The 18,050-nt window shown below is 44.4% G+C and overlaps 1 protein-coding gene across 1 annotated transcript in view; it reads left to right on the top strand.

Annotated features, from left to right (window-relative positions):
* Positions 1-18,050, top strand: part of LOC112237258 (acyl-CoA:lysophosphatidylglycerol acyltransferase 1-like) — a 101,075-nt gene that overhangs the window by 43,367 nt on the left and 39,658 nt on the right. Inside the window, exons 4-6 of the mRNA XM_042300619.1 lie at positions 2,485-2,580; positions 5,509-5,794; positions 15,163-15,289. Of these exons, the coding sequence (XP_042156553.1) occupies positions 2,485-2,580; positions 5,509-5,794; positions 15,163-15,289 (509 nt within the window). The remainder of the gene's footprint in view (positions 1-2,484; positions 2,581-5,508; positions 5,795-15,162; positions 15,290-18,050) is intronic.

Here is an 18,050-nt window from a genome sequence, read left to right as displayed (position 1 = left end):
TGTTGGAAGGTGAGCCTTCGCCTCGGTCTGACGTCCTGAGTGTTCTGGAGTAGGTTTTCATTAAGGATCTCACTGTACTTTCCTCTGTTCATCTTGCCTGATTCCTGACTGGTCTCCCAGTCGCTGCTGCTGAAAAACATCCCCACAGCATGATGCTGCCACCGTCATGCTTCACCTTAGGGATGGTGTCAGGTTTCCTCCAGCCGTGACTCTTGACATTCAGGCCAAGGAGTTCAATCTTGCTTCTCTTGGTCTGATAGTCTCCAAGCTGGCTGTCATGTGCCTTTTACTGAGGAGTTGCATCCGTCTGGCCATTCTACCATAAAGGCCTGATTGGTGTAGTGCTGCAGAGATGGTTGTCTTTCGGAAGGTCCCCCCCCCCGATTGCAGGGCTGACAGACAAGTTCCTTATTTTTCCCCCTTCCAGTTGCCTCGTCCATTTTTGCGGTAATGCTGGTATTAGTTGATTATAATTTGGGTAGAGCAGACATTTCCATATATTTTTGTTAGCAGCATGTGTGACATCACCTATTTATGATATGATTTACAAAGATTATACTTTTTTAAATATAAAATGTATATATTATATTTGAGTTTAAACAATATTTGTTAGATTATTTGTTCTGTCTTTTCTGGTAGATTAAACTAAAATTGCATCTAACTTTCTATGGCTTGTTGTAAAAATAGCGATATTTTGGAGATTCAATTTTCAAATAGGTTTACCAAAGATAAGATATCGTCATTTTCCTCTTTCATATTTGCCCAAAATGACAGTTCTACTGGGTCAAAGTCAACGATAGATCGGATAAAAGGAAATCCAGTGTTTGTCTTGAGAATGTCACATTTTACTAATTGAAGGTGTTTCAAGAGTTTTGCAAATCGAGTGTTGAAAAAGTAATGTATTGTTAGTCAAACAGCATTCACGGCCCACATGCAGTACTTTATTCTTTCCAGTCCAATATAACCGTCGAAGGCGTATTTTGTGTCGACACCATTCATAAAACCTTTTACTTTAGGTAACAAGCTTTCAGTATCCATCTAGTGAAGTTTCTGGGCCAGCAGCTGACACAATACTATACTCTGGCTAGCCAGCAGGTATCGGATTCTCAGCCTCCCTCCCGTTTAACCTGAAATGATTGGCCTGTCTTGTGATGACATGTGAGGTCCTACTCCCTCAGCCAGTGTCTGCATCCCAAACTCACTGGTTGTGTCCCAAATGGCACCCTATTTCCTATAGAGCACTACTTTTGACCAGAGCCCTATGGGCCCTCTTTAAAAGTAATGCACTGTAAAGGGAATAGAGTGCCATTTGGGACGTACACTACACTGTGAACACAATCAGGACCAAACATCGTCACGGCCTTGGCTCAGCTACAAAAGACCAATCGATAGGTTTACTTAATCCAATTACTATTTATCTGGCCCACTCCTATTTCTCTGGCAGCACTGCTGCCTGGCTGCTACCATACTGTGCAAATACGGTTTGTCTCTTCATGCTTCAGGGGTGGAACTGTGACCAGGATGGCTGTGGCTTTGACCTGGCTTACAGAGGGAGGATGACTCCTGATGTTTTGACGAGCAGTGAATTAATATTGACAGGCACATTTGGATGGAATGGTATAAAAGACACATGTTTATACCTGTTCATCTCCTTGTCTGCGAGGTTTGTCAGTTGATAGGCTGCTATATCTACAGTGAATGATTGAGTCGTTTTTCCCCCTTTGTTTCTATGAACTTCCATCCTAGTGGTCCAGTTTGTGTTTTTAGCCAACTCCTCCCTGTGTTTTGTTCATTGCTATGCCAAACATGACAACATGAGTTGGCTACAGTTTGTGACCTAGGCTAAAAAAACAGAAGAAAAGAAAACCATATGATAGAGGAGCCTAGAAATGTCTGTGGTTTCTGCAGCCTAAGCGACAGTCATACTGTATAACTTCACACAACTGCCCTACCCATCACCCCCTCTGTGGTGGGTAGAGCCACTGGGGAAGGGGCTGGTGCTCCTGTCCTGTCCTCCCTCCAGGACAGTACATTCCTTGGTGGAGCAGGACTGCCAACCCCACATGCAGCCCTCTGCCATCCCAGGGATGAGCCCTTGGTTTGGAGGGTTAAGGGTTTTTTCTACTGGGGCTGCTAGGAGGTGGTGGTGAGCGGGGGGCTAGTTGAGCTGTGGTGCACAAACATGATCCACCTCATCAACTGCATTCTCAGCCTAGTTATGCTCTTAGTGCATAAAGAAGGAAGTGGGGGAAATGCCACAAGGGGCCAAAGCTTCTCACTGGGACTTAGAGTTATGTAAATTGTCTATGCCTGCCTGCCTACATACCTATGGCTATATAGACTGTGTGTGCAGACCATGATGGCTACATACAGTAGACTGAACGTGTGTGCAGACTGTAGAACTATGACTTCATAGTCTCAGCGTACGTGTGTGCCTACCTATAGATTGTGTCTGTATGACCAGTCTAATGTTCTCTCCTTTAGGTGGTGAGGAAGATGATGTGGTTAATGGACCACGTGTTCAAGTACACCAACTTTGGCCTGGTGTCTCTCATCCACGGGGACTTCTTCATCAGACAGGTGAGACAGACACACTCCGAGACCTCTATCTAGGAGGCTTTTACTCGGCTGACAACTATCTCATCACAACTGTTTTTGTGATAGGATATTTTGATGTGGTCTGACTGGTTTAGTGGTCATGCAGCAGCCTCTGGCACACATACGGCGTTAGCATAGGTTTGAATTTGGCCAACTGCACTTTGACACACTGTCATCGTCTCGATCTGTTCAATGAAATCAGAAAATAACTTCAAATATACGCTTAACAAAAAGATAAAACGCAACATGTAAAGTCTTGGTCCCATGTTTCATGAGCTGAAATAAGATCTCAAATGTTCTATACGCACATAAAGCTTATTTCTGTCCAAATTTGGGCACAATTGTTTACATCCCTGTTAGTGAGCATTTCTCCTTTGCCAAGATACTCCTTCAACCTGACAGGTGTGGTACATCAAAAAGCTGATTAAACAGCATGACCATTACACAGGTGCACTTCATGCTGGGGACAATAAAAGGTCTAAAAACTCTAAAATGTGCAGTTTTGTCACAACACAATGCCACAGATGTCTCAAGTTTTGAGGGAGCGTACAATTGGCATGCTGACTGCAGGAATGTCCACCAGAGCTGTTGCCAGATAATTTTGTTAATTTCTCTACCATAAGCTGCCTCCAACGTCATTTTAGAGAATTTGGCAGTACATTCAAATGGTCTCACAACCGCAGACCATGCCATCCCAGGACCTCCACATCTGGCTTCTACACCTGCGGGATCGTCTGAGATGAGCCACCCGTATAGCTGATGAAACTGAGGAGTATTTCTGTCTGTATTAAAACCCTTTTGTGGGGAAAACTCATTTTGATTGGCTGGGCCTTGGGTCCCCAGTGGGTGGGCCTGGCTCCACCCATGGTTGCGCCCCTGCCCAGTCATTTTGTTCACTATAGTTTTATATTATCACCATGTGTATATTTGTGTAATGAAATGGTGACATTGCAAGCCCCACAAGTTAGCATTTTATTACATCCATACACACAGCCATTCATTTAACATGCACTCCAGCTGAGCAGTATATCAGCTCGGCAGCAGGCAGGAAGTGGCTACAGCCTCCTCCTCGAACAGGGACACAGCCAGGCAGGCCCAGTGGACAGCACAGTAGAGCAGTGTTATGGTACAGTAGTCCAGCCGCTGGCCCGAAGTGACCCTGCCTGCAGTGTGGGAGCAGCTGGAAGAGAATGGAACAGAGATGCTCTCTGCCTGGGTGACAGACAGAGAGGCAGGCAGACGGACGGGTGACTGGCAGCTGATTCAGTCGCTTGCTGGCCCAGCAATTCTATTCAAATCAAATTAAAGTTTGGGGACACCTACTCATTCATGGGTTTTTCTTTATTTGAACTATTTTCTAGATTGTAGAATAGTAGTGAAGACATCAAAACTATGAAATAACACCTGAAATCATGTAGTAACCAAAAGTGTTAAACATATCCAAATATATTTTTGTTTCTTCAAAGTAGCCACCCTTTGCCTTGACGACGGCTTTGCACACTCTTAGCGTTCAACCAAATTCATGAGGTAGTCACCTGGAATGCTTTTCCAACATTCTTGAAGGAGTTCCCACATGTGCTGAGTACTTGTTGGCTGCTTTTCCTTCACTGTGGTCCAACTCATCCCAAACCATCTCAATTGGGTAGAGGTTTGGTGATTGTGGAGGCCAAGTCATCTGATGCAGCACTCCATCACTCTCCTTCTTGGCCAAATAGCCCTTCCACAGCCGGAAGGTGTCTTTTAGGGCATTGTCATGTTGAAAAACAAATGATTGTCCCACTAAGCGCAAACCAGATGGGATGACGTATCGCTGCAGAATGCTGTGTTAGCCATGCTGGTTAAGTGTGCCTTGAATTCTAAATAAATCAAAGTGTCAGCAGCAAAGTACCCCAACCATCACACCACCACCTCCATGCTTCGCGGTGGGAACCACACTTGCAGACGTCTAACATACGTCTTGGGGGTATGCTATTTGTGCGTCTAACTTTCTCACTCGTCGTTATTCCCGATTAATTTAAGACTATCCGTCCGTATTCATGATGTAATCATTGCGTGCTTGCAAAATGGAACCAAATACTAAACTTTTTACTACTATAATACACATAAGTGAATTTGTCTCAATACATTTGGTCCCCTAAAATGGGAGGACTATGTACAAAAAGTGCTGTAATTTCTAAGCGGTTCACCCGATATGAATGACAATACCCTCAAATTAAAGCAGACAGTCTGCACTTTAATCTTATAGTCATTGTATCATTTCAAATCTAAAGTTCTGGAGTACAGAGCCAAAACAACAACACGTGTTACTGTCCCAGTACTTGTGTGATGTATTGTATAACATACCACATGTACTAATCACACAAATTCAGAAACCCAATACTGGCACATCAATCCAGCCTCAGTGTGTTGATGCATTTTAAAGTGCTTCTGAACCTGGCCTAATTGGAAATCAATCCAAAAACCCTCTCTGTCAATTTTCGCAATGCTCTTACTGCTAATGCTAAGGCTATTACTGCTAATGTTACCATAGCTAATATGAACTTCACTGTCTATTCATTTCAGTGGAGCTTGGCTGAGTGTCACACCAATACTGTATTGTATCCTCTCTATGCTAAAGCTAAACTGGGTTGTGTTAATTAGGCACCAAACGGAAGAAAACAGACTAAAACGGGGAGGGGGTGACTATCTGGACTTGGCTAATAAGATTTAAAAAAGATTTTCATTTTTCCTTGTTATACGCTTTTACATGTTTTCCCTCTGTGAACGCTACCCCAATTCAGTAATGAAGAATAAAACAAAAGGAAAACTAAGCTTTTGCGATATCTTTTGTGTGCAAAGCCTTTACATCTAAACAGCCCTGATAGCGTCCTCATGCCACCCCTGTTCTGTGTTTCCCTGTTTAACCCGCAGGGTAAAGCGTACCGGGACAAGCAGCTGATCTACCTAAAGGACCACCTAGACCGGTACTATCACAGCCGTGACAGAAAGTGGATCGTGCTCTTCCCAGAAGGCGGCTTCTTGCGCAAGCGGCGGGAAACCAGCCAGGCATTCGCCAAGAAGAACTCGCTTCCTCACCTGACGCATGTGACGCTGCCGCGGCTGGGTGCCACTCAGGTGATCCTGAAGACCCTGGGGCCGCAGCAGGAGAACGGCTGCCTGGGGACAGAGGCCAGCACAGTGCACCGTAGCCAGTCAGGTGGGTGACGAACACACACACACACCACGTTCTTCCGTTTCACCTTACTCTGCCTCGAAATCTCCGGTCATCACCTGAGGTCTTAGTGGGCTGTGACACACCTGCAACCTGTCTTCACCTCCTCCCCTCTAATCCTGTGGTTACACTCCCCTGCAGCCAGTCACCTCTGTCTGTACCTGTCTATCCCTTCACCTATTATAGTCATCTAGGACCAGGTCAGCCTCCAGGGCTCACCAAGCAAAGGTCTCCTTTGTTTAAATCAGGGTTGGGGTCGGTCGATTCAGGAAGTGATTTAAAATGTATAAAACTATTATTTTGATATAAATAGCTTCTCGCTTTCAGGTTATTGAGAATAAAAAACAGGTGCCCTTTTTTCAATTATTGAATTGGAATTTCAGTTTACTCTCTGAATTGATTGACTTCAATTGGAATTGATCCCAACTTTAAAGGTTATTTTACCTGATTCCAGGTAAAGCCTCACGATTCCTGGAAAAGGTGTTATCAGGACACATCACCATGAGTCACTTCCTGCTCTTGACCTTCCCAACTCAGTACTCATGCATGTTCTTCTCAGAGTGCAACACTTCTAGCTCCATACTTTACAAATTGGGGAGAGGGCGGGGGATTATGGGTACTGAACTAATAATCAGACAGGCAATTTTGGCACAGGAGACTAATGAAAGTGTTTTCCAAGTAGACCTAAGTTAAGTACCCTTTTCAATTCAAATCAAATTGTATTTGTCACATGCAGCGAACACAACAGGTGTAAGTAGACGTTACCGTGAAATGCTTACAAGCCCTAAACCAACAATGCAGTTCAAGATATAGAGTTAAACAAATATTTACTAGATACAATAAAAAGTGACACAATAAAATAACAATAGGGGGACCTGTACTGAGTCAGTGTGCGGGGGGTACAGGTTAGTCGAGTTAATTTGTGCATGTAGATAGGCGTAAAATGACTATGCATAGATAATAAACAATGAGTAGCAGCAGTGTAAAAACAAAGGGGGGTCAGTCAATGTAAATAGCCCGGGTGGCCATTTGATTAATTGTTCAGCAATCTTATGGCTTGGGGGTAGAAGCGACCTTGGAGCCTTTTGGACCTAGGAGCCTTTTGGACCTAGGAGCCTTTTGGACCTAGGAGCCTTTTCGTGCCTTCCTCTGACACCGCCTAGTATATAGGTCCTAGATATAAGGAACTTTGAGTCTAGTGATGTACTGGGCCGTACGCACTACCCTCTAGAGCCATATGGTCAGATGCTGAGCTGTTGCCATACCAGGCGGTGATGCAACTGGGTCAGCATGCTCTCGATGGTGCATCTGTCAAACTGGGGACCCCATGCCAAATCTTTTCAGTCTCCTGAGGGGGAAAGGTATTGTCGTGCACTGTTCACGACTGTCTTGGTCTGTTTGGACCATGATAGTTCATTCGTGATGTGGACACCAAGGAACTGGACAGCATCCATCGTGAGCCATTAAAAAGAGGACTTCCAAGAAGCCAGTTTTTCAGACTGAGCCGTATATGCCACTCCACAGAGGATTATCTAGAAAAAGCAGCGGAGATGCGCATTAGGTTTCTAAGAGCCTATTCGCCACAATGTGTGGATGAAGCTCTTAATTAATTTGACATTGAGAAAAACACGATGAACTGCTACATAAAGGACCTGCTAAAGCTAAAGAACATTCTGTAATGTTCACAACCACATACTTTCAACTCGCGAAAAGTGGGAGACGCGGTCAAGAAACACTGGCATATTTTATCATCGGGACCCAGCTTTTACCATCTGAATTAAAAAATCCACCACTTATTGTGTATAGGAGAGGTCACAATTTACGCGATAAATTGGTTCATGCCAACTGCCAGCTACTAAAGATAATCAGCCAGGCTCTTTTATGCCCTCTTCCAAATGGTAGCTATAAATGCAGAGGATGCGCACAGTGCAACAATATGATGAAGTGTGAATATTTCTGCCACCCACACACAGGAAAGCGGTTCCAAATAAATGACATTATTACATGTTCCACCACCCATGTTATTTACAATATTAAATGTCCATGAGGGCTGTGCTATGTAAAACCTCTCGTCCTCTCAAACAGAGAATCCGTGAACATTAAAGTTCAATCAGGAGAAATGACAGGGATTATCCAGTCGCAGTACATTTCAAAGACCTGAAGAAGCATGACATTTCTATCTTTTTAGATTTTGTGGCATAGAGAAAGTTAAGATATCAGACAGGGGAGGTGACATCAATAATACTCTGAGTAAAAGATGTTTTTGGATTTTCACCCTCCAGACATTATTTCCTAAAGGACGTAATGATGAAATTATGTTGTATGTTGTACATTTGAGCATGAATTATGTCCCTATTTAAGATTACTCTGTTTTTCGTACGATGTACCCAATGATTAATGAAAACTTGCTATGTCCTCATTGTGCTTTTACAGACGTGTTTAATACGTCTTATTTACACACTATTTGAATATTTATGAAATGCATATTGTTATATTTGATAGCACTTATGTTTTTCCTTCGCCTACAACCCCTTTCGATGCGTGGAACAGATGTGGTTGGGGCTAGGTCTTACATAAGGGTGCAAAAAAAAATTTACTCACAAAAGCTCTGACGAAGGCCGTAAGACCGATGCGTAAGCTTATTAAAGATCAGTGATGCTATCGAGCAGTGTGCGGTTTCCTTTTTCCTTCATCTTGTTCAACTGTTACCATGCACCTGCAAAAAAGATTGCTCAGATGTGCTAGTGCCTTTTGTATTTTGACACCAAGGAACTTGAAACTCTCGACCCGCTCCATTACAGCCCCGTCGATGTGAATGGGGGCGTGTTTCCCCCCCCTTTTCCTGTAGTCCACGATCAGTTCCTTTGTCTTGCTCACTTTAAGGGAGAGGCTGTTGTCCTGACACCATACTGCCAGTTCTCTGACCTCCTCCCCATAGGCCGTCTCATCGTTGTCGGTGATCAGTGTCATCAGCAAACTTAATGATGGTGTTGGAGTTGTGCTTGGCCACGCAGTCGTGAGTGGACAGGGAGTACAGGAGGGGACTAGGCATGCACCCCTGAGGGGCTCCCCAGTGTGGCAGATGTGTTGTTGCCTACCCTTACCACCTGGGGGCGGCCCATTGGGAAGTCCAGGATCCAGTTGAAGAGGGAGGTGTTTAGTCCCAGGGTCCTTAGCTTAGTGATGAGCTTTGAGGCCACTATGGTGTTGAATGCTGAGCTGTAGTCAATATACCTCCACAGGCCAAATGTTATTACACTGTCAGTGAACCACATGTCTGACTCCCAAAACTCACAATTGTCTCTGGTAGCTTCTTTAATAAATATTTGGTGCTGTAGTCAGGGTAAGTCTGGCAGACCACTGAGTTATTCTTTCAAACTACCGTAGTGTTCCTGTGAATTTTGTGGCACTCATCTTATAAATAGAATGTGTAGTGCAGATCTTACTCAAATGGGAGTTTTATATTGGGCTGGTTGCCTGTCGAGAGAACATGCTTTCAAAACCTCAAACCACAAAATCATCACTTCTCTGTTGTGTTGCCCTCTGAGAATACTGTTTTAAAAATGGGGGTGGTGGGCTGGATGGAGGAGGGGTGGGACACACAAACACACACACAGTGTCTCACACGTACGAAGGAGACGGAAATTGCCACAGAGGTCCCCTGGAACCCCAGCGGCGAGCTACAGTAGAGTAATTTCCCCGTCTTGGGACCAAGCCTAAATAAACTGACTGACTAGGATTACATCTCCGCAATTTAGAAAATGCTCTGAAAATGAAACCTTTATTTTCCCCCTCATTTTCTCCTTAACCTAATTTTTTTCTTCCATCAATCCATCCATCAGGACTGGCCTTAATTGAGGTCTGCCCCTCCTGTCCACTGCTGACAACCAGCCCCCTAGCCAATCAATAAGCCTCGCCTAATGGCCCACTGAGTTTGGGAAACAAAGACTGCACACAGTGGCAGGCTGCACATACCCACACACAGGCAGGAGCACCCACACACACAGACAGGCGCACGCACACACACACCATCACTCACGTGCACATGCACTTTGGAATTCCCTGGCTTTAGCTCAAAATCCATTTTAAATGAGTCCTGTTGCCTTTCTCGTAATTGTAAGACCGTGTTGAGGCCAGCAGTATTGAGTGCGTGGCTAAGGGATCTAGCCACCATGGGGATTGCTAACTCCTGTGTCCTGCAATAACTCTGTGCTTACAGCTGAGCTATCCAATACATCCAGGTCTGTTGGAAAGCGTTCATACATGTAGAAAATACCTTGCATAGAAGTTGCAAGTCTTCCTAGGTGAATTTGTTTTCCAATAAAAAAAAGCATGTAATTTAAGAATTGGGAAATGTAATGATTGTGCTTGATGATTAATGGAAAATGTGTGAACAATATTTTTGGTGAATTCATTTTTCATTTTGTCATAAGGTTGGTAGCAACATGTGGAAATCATCTGTTTCAGCGCAAGTCAACTACAAAACCCACAATGCAATGCTCTGTGCTAGGTAGTTAACTTGGTAGCAAGCATAGCTACACACAATAATACTCAAGTCCAATATCACCAAGTGAAGTAGCTAGTTAGTGCAGTTTGTTTAGGCAATTTTACAGCTATCAGTTTAGGAGTCTACAATCTCACCATGTTACACCTGCAGATCGATTTGTGTCACAAAGTGGAGTCTGACATTCACAACGGCCATGCAACGCACCCTGGACTGAAGAGACAGACATATAGGAGAAGTGTGGGGGACCCTCTGTTAAATTACACATTTATAATATACTATGCCAATTAGCAGACACTTAGTCATGCGTACATACATTCTACGTATGGGTGGTCCCAAGAATCAAACCCACTACCCTGGTGTTACAAGTGCCATGCTCTACCAACTGAGCTACATTTCTCAAGGTAGGAATATCACACAAATATGATCAATGACTCATTCGAGAGAAGACAACCTGACATTAGCCAGAATTTAAATCTGACATGTACGCTCAATGTTTTCGGTATCTGAAAGTTGTATTCCTATTAACTTCCAGTATAGTGAGAGTGGCTTTATTGTAATGCTACGTCATACCGGCTGAATTGCTCAGATAAACATGAAATGACCCCGGGAATCGATAGCGTTTTGTGCATCTCTGAGCGATGTTCTAACATTAGAAATGGGTAAATCTTTCCTTTTAAAGCCTAATCATAGTACGCAACGCAATAACTACAAATAGCTACCCAAAATGGTGATTCCACACACAGGCACAGCGCTCTCTCTCTTTCTGACCATACTTAGAGCCTCAGCCATCTGACTCACACAGCAGACAATGGGCCTCTCGGAGGAAATGGGATCTGATGTGAATGTGAGCGCAGCACCATCACGGCTGTGTATCGGCTCCACAACGTCACCTGGGGTAAATACTGTCACCCACAACAGCACAGAGACTGTTTGAACCCAGAACCGTGACAAGCAAGCGGCCGAGCATCTCGCTGTTGGCTTAGGGGCTATTCTCATGGGTACCGATACTCAAGAGACATTATTGTAATGTAGAGTTGCAGAAATCTCCTGTCTGGAGTGCTACCTCCGGAGTTTGTGCACAACACTGGCACAACAGCTGCCCCCCTCCAAGGCAGGGCAGTTTAAACAGAATTGTCTCGTTCAGCCCAACACTTCTACAGTATAAATGATAATGCTTTTGAAACATACCCTTGTAAAACTGACTATACTACCGATCCTTGACTTTGGCGATGTAATTTACAAAAGAGCCTCCAACACACTACTCAACAAATTGGATGCAGTCTATCACAGTGCCATCCGTGCTGTCACCAAAGCCCCATATACTGCGACCTGTATGCTCTCATTGGCGGGTCCTCGCTACATATTCGTCACCAAACCCACTGGCTCCAGGTCATCTGTAAGCCTTTGCTTGGTGAAGCTCCGACTTATCTCACTGGTCACTGTAGCAGCACCCACCCGTAGCACGCGCTCCAGCAGGTATATTTCACTGGTCATCCCCAAAGCCAACTCCTCCTTTGGCCGCCTTTCCTTCCAGTTCTCTGCTGCCAATGACTGCAACGAATTGCAAAAATCACTGAAGCTGGAGACTCATATCTCCCTCACTAACTTTAAGCGTCAGCTGTCAGAGCAGCTCACCGATCACTGCAGCTGTACACAGCCAATCTGTAAATAGCCCATCCAACCAACTACCTACCTCATCCCCATATTGTTTTTCTGCTCTTTTGCACACCAGTATTTCTACTTGCACATCCTCATCTGCACATATATCCTTCCAGGGTAAATTGCTAAATTATAGTTACTTCGCCACTATTGGCCGATTTATTGCCTTACCTCCTTGCTTCATTTGTACACACTGTATACAGATGGATTTTTTTATTGTGTTATTGACTGTACGTTTGTTTATTCCATGTGTAACTCTGTTGTTTTTGTCGCACAGCTTTGCTTTATCCTGGCCAGGTCACAGTTGTAAATGAGAACTTGTTCTCAACTGGCCTCCCTGGTTAAATTTTAAAAATCATAAACATCCCTGGGTCGACTTCTCTTTTCAGTTCGCTGCAACTAGCGACTGGAACGAGCTGCAACAAACACACAAACTGGACAGTTATCTCAATCTCTTCATTCAAAGACTCAATCATGGACACTCTTACTGACCGTTGTAGCGGCTTGTGTGATGTATTGTTGTCTTTACCTTCTTGACCATTTGTGCTGTTGACTGTGCCCAATAATGTTTGTACCATGTTTTGTGCTGCTACCATGCTGTGTTGTCACGTGTTGCTGCCTTGCTATGTTTTTGTCTTCGGTCTCTCTTTTTGTAGTGTTGTCTCTCTTGTTGGGATGTGTGTTTTTGTCCTATATTTATATAGTATTTTTATTTAGTTTTTATCCCAAGCCCCTGTCCCGGCTGGAGGCCTTTTGTTAGGGTGTCATTGTAAATAAGAATTTGTTCTTAAACTGACTTGCCTAGTTAAATAAAGGTTAAATCAATACATTTAAAAAATAACGCAGCATCTTTTTTTGTGTGAGAACCATGAGATGGAAACTTTTATTTTTTTTCGTACATGGGAATTTATCTGCAAAAGGTATTTTTATGTTCACTATGTCATCACACACCGCCTTTTATCTGCAACAAGTCAGTTTAATGGAAACACACCTCTGCTGGGAAAATACAGATTTTGGGGATATTCGCATGAAAATCTGTCGCCAATTGGATGGAAACCTAGCTACAGACAGAGACGACTGCAGATGGACAATATAACTAACTAGGCTGAGCTAGCTTTATGTTTATGCAAGGCCTTTGTATCTGTAATAAAAAATATATATATTCTCATACAGTATGTCATCACTATTGTGGTGATTTAATTATTCCAGTCAATAATTTATTTAAAATAACGTAAATATATGGGTCTATTTTAGGCTACAAATACACAGCTTAGGCTATAGATGCATGACGTTACTGCTTCGTTTCCCCTAGCCAGGCCCAGATGTGATCAGAGCGCATTGGCTTCTCTAGGCTATCTGCAGCTGTGGTTATCAGAAGGCTACAGTTGATCAGACTGAAGTGCAGATTAATTGTGCATGAGTTGACAAATCATGTGGCATGAAAGGGGGGGTTGGTGGATATGAATTCACTTATGAATTCACTTATACACACGTTTTCAGTTGCAATTTGCTTTTACTACATGTACTGATTTGCATGATATTGCTAAACATGAAGACTGGTATGTTGTAAGGTAGGCCTGTTGTACTTTTTATATTCGTATGGGAGGGTTAATTATTCATCTTTGATAGGCTAGCGTTACTTAAAGACATGCTGTTAGCAACTGTGTGCTTTTTTCTTGAAGCAAAAATGTAATGTGTAGCCTCTAGAAGAGAAAGTAAATCCTTTGTCTGCACATGCTTGGGAATTGTTGCATTATTCAAGAGTGTAATGTGGTTTGGTTCCATTATTCAAACGTGTAGTATGGTTAAGTGGAAAAGTCACTTGCATGCTTACTGGCTGGTTTTAGTAAGCTTTATATGGGATTTTCCCGTGTGCCAGTGGTCAATCACAGGTGTCTATTAAACCCCTGGTTCAGTAGAAGGTATGAACAAGGAACCTCCTGATTGGTTAAAAGTGTGGCCTGACTATCCTTTTTGCCAAGGAGACATTTGTCCCTGGCTGCATCTTAAATGGTACCCTATTCTCTCTATAGTGCACTACTACCTATGAGCCCTGGTCCAAAGTAGTGCACTATATATTTGGAATAGGGTGCCATTTGGGATCCCTGTGTATGCTCCCTCCATAACTGTTTACAGCAGCCAGGCTACTCCGATGTCTTATCAAATGAGTGGCTGTGCTGTCATTACAGTATTGTTTGTCGCTGGTGTACATGGATGTAGAGAGAGCGTGGCAACACGCCTGTTTCGGAGCTGGCGCCAAGCTATTACCTACCCAAGGATAGGTGCTCTGTTGGCCAGCATCAGCACTCTGGTCTTGTGTAAATCTGTCTGTGTTAATCTTAGCAACGTTTTGAAACGGCAGTTGTCCAAGTGCTCTTAAATGATTTACATTCTAGAAGACCTGCGTGAACTGGCAATCTTTTTGTCAACCTCAGTTTTTTTTTTCTGCCTTCGCCATCTGGTAACGCACATATGCGCGAGCGCACACACAAAACGCTACCCAGTCAGCCACTTAAGCAAGCCATCCACAATCCTTCTCTCTCTCTCTCTCTCTCTCTCTCTCTCACTCACTCACATATTACACTCACTCACTCACATATTACACTCACTCACACAGGCCACATCTATATTGGTAGGCCAATGCAGCCTTATGTCATAGATCAGAGGCCCCTGTGACGCCTTCCTAAACCAGGTCTGCGTCTCAAATGGCACCCTAATTCCCTTTATACTGCACTACTTTTGACCAGGGCCTCTATGGAATAGTACCATTTGGGATGCAACCCAGGAGTGATGGAGTGGAGTAATGGCTCTGTCCTCATCCTTGCTTCCTCCGTCCTTTTCTCAATTCCTTTCAAAGCTCATTGGAGGAGGAGGTCTGACTGAGGGACCATAGATCCTTCCTTCCAAAGGGCTATGAAAAGGAATTCAGTAAACGAGGACGGAGGAATCAAGGATTTGACCGCTATTAATGTTTTCAAACCCGGCCTGTATGTCTGTGCCAGATGTTCCTCGCCTGATGGTTTGAACGCCCTCAGCTTCACTTGTCCTCTCTGTCACAGCCCTGAGGACACACAACCCTCTCTGACAAACACCCCTTACTGCGCTGTCTGTGCGTGTGAGTTTGTTCAAAAGAGTCTCTCACTCACTCACTCTCTCAACTCTCTCTCAACTCTCTCTGTCTGTGCAGGTAGTAAACCCAAAGGCCTGCAGTGGGTGGTGGACGTGACCATAGCGTACTCCAAAGCCAGGCCCATGGACATCCAGACGTGGATCTTTGGCTACAGACCTCCCACAGTCACTCACGTACACTACAGGTAAGGACTGAGCCTAACTACACTGACACCTCTCTCTTGCTCTGTCTGTCTCGCTCTCTCTCCACTTCTCACCCTCTCACTTGTTGAGTATCAGAGGTTGGGTTAGTTTTGGCCAGGTTGCGGTACCTATATCTTTGTCTGGCACTCTTTCTCATAGAAAATGGAATAAGAATATCCCAAGGCTCTTGTTGTTAAGATCTAGTAATGATGGATTAATTAGACAGAGGGTGGTTGCTGTTGCCTGTCACCAACACTCTCTGCCTCTGCTGTGTACAGCAGGTTCCATATGTCCTTCCCTCAGCAGTTTCTACCTATCATTCTCTGGCCATTCTCATTAAAGAGGACTTGTATTCTAGAAAATTATAATACCCTGACGACACCGCTTGAGTCACGTGCGCGAGCGTTGCAAAATACATTTACAAATATATGTTATTCAATTAGTGCACTCACAATGCTTGCTCGCGTCAACGAGCGTCTGCATTGCCAAGGGCTAAAATAGAAGTCATTCCTATTTCTGACGCAGATCGTGCTGCAAGTCCTGCCTCTCCCATCTCCTTATTGGTTTATAGAAGCAGGTACCCATGTGCCATCTCCTCATTGGTTATACCCACGTGGGTGATTGAAAGACGAAATGTGTTGCGGGTTGTCGTGGTAATACTATGAAAGTTGATGCCAATCACCATATAAGTTCAAAGATGAAAAAGCCTGGAAGGAGGAGAGATGACTAGAAACGATACGGTTGGCAGTTTTATGTGTGGATTAATTGTCAGAGTAGAGGACCTTGTGCATTTCAGGTAAAATAACAACCTAATGTTTATATCCCAGGACAAATTAGCTAGCAAAATGGGACAAATTAGCTAGCAAGTGCAAGCTAACTAGTTAAATTGACATAAATGTTTAATGGTTTTCGACCTGTCCCCAAATTAATGTCATTGGTTGAGAGTTTGTTTTGATATTTTAACCTGCGTGTCGTGATCGCGCACAGCCGGTTTGGGTTCCGTGTAAGGGCTTTAAAAAAAATAGACCACTTGGGAGGCCCAGAAGTGTAAGGCACTGCATCATAGTGCTAGCTGTGCCACCAGAGACTCTGGGTTCGAGCCCAGGCTCTGTCACAGCCGGCCGCGACCCATGGGGCGGTGCACAATTGGCCCAGCGTCATCCGGGTTAGGGAGGGTTTGGCCGGCAGGGATATCCTTGTCTCATCGCGCACTAGCGACTCCTGTGGCGAGCCGGGCGCAGTGCTCGCTGACCAGGTCGCTAGGTGTACGGTGAATCCTCCGAAACATTGGTGCTGCTGGCTTCCGGGTTGGATGCGCGCTGTGTTAAGAAGCAGTGCATGGCTCTCGATATTCGCCTCTCCCGAGTCCGTATGGGAGTTGCAGCGATGAGACAAGACAGTAACTACTAACAATTGGATACCACGAAATTGGGGAGAAAAAGGGGTTAAAAGTAAAATATAAAAAATTAAATACTCTGCTACTATTTTGAACAATAGAGGACATTTGAGGGCCTAACCAGCCCATTTGTGCCATGTAATGAGGATACCTGCACCACCTACTGAAGTGTGCTGTGCTATTGTGAAGTAATTCACATGATAAAAGAGGTGAAAGGGAGCCTGGAGTGCCACTGTAATGCAATTACTGCTAATTTTGCATAGAAGGGACATGGAGATGTTGTTGCTCCATAGTAACGCCTTTTCACGTGACGCAGTCCAGTCGGAAGTATGGAGCCATCCTAACTGCATTAAGGAGCCGCCCTCACTTCTGTATAGACAGAGAGGATAAAGCAGCAACATAAAAGGTAGGAATATATCCTCATGTCGAAGCCTACAGTTGGTGTGGCGGCGTTAGGAATTCCCCCACTCCATTGAAGTTGGGCTGGCCTCGTCAACATGAGTCATCATGACACACTTGACATGAATGTGGCACTCAAATCTCCTTTTCACCCCATTGGGGCGGCAGGTAGCCTAGTGGTTAGAGTGTTGGGCCAGTAACCGAAAGGATGCTAGATCGAATCCCAGAGCTGACAAGGTAAAAATATGCAGTTCTGCCCCTGAACAAGGCAGTTAACCCACTTTTCCTAGGCCGTCATTGTAAATAATAATTTGTTCTGAACTGACTTGCCTAGTTCAATGAAAAATAATAATTAATACTTGATTTACTTAACAAAACAACGGTGGTAGGCCTGAACACCGACAACGATGAGACAGCCTATAGGAAGGAGGTCAGAGACCTTTCCGGGTGGTGCCAGAATAACAACCTATCCCTCAACATAACCAAGACTAAGGAGATTGTGGACTACAGAAAAAGGAGCACCGAGCACGCCCCCATTCTCATCGACGGGGCTGTAGTGGAGCAGGTTGAGAGCTTCAAATTCCTTGGTGTCCACATCAACAACAAACTAGAATGGTCCAAACACACCAAGGCAGTCGTGAAGAGGGCACGACCAAGCCTATTCCCCCTCAGGAAACTTAAAAGATTTGGCATGGGTCCTGAGATCCTCAAAAGGTTCAACAGCTGCAACATCAAGAGCATCCTGACCGGTTGCATCACTGCCTGGTACGGCAATTGCTCGGCCTCCGACCGCATGCCAAATCTACAGAGGGTAGTGCGTACGGCCCAGTACATCACTGGGGCAAAGCTGCCTGCCATCCACGACCTCTATACCAGGTGGTGTCAGATGAAGGCCCTAAAAATTGTCAAAGACCCCAGCCACCGCAGTCATAGACTGTTCTCTCTACTACTGCATGGCAAGCGGTACC

Source organism: Oncorhynchus tshawytscha, linkage group LG18 (assembly GCF_018296145.1).
Source record: "Oncorhynchus tshawytscha isolate Ot180627B linkage group LG18, Otsh_v2.0, whole genome shotgun sequence".
NCBI lineage: Eukaryota > Metazoa > Chordata > Actinopteri > Salmoniformes > Salmonidae > Oncorhynchus > Oncorhynchus tshawytscha.
Note: the sequence above shows the minus strand (reverse complement) of the source record. Positions and strands in the feature narration are given on the sequence as shown.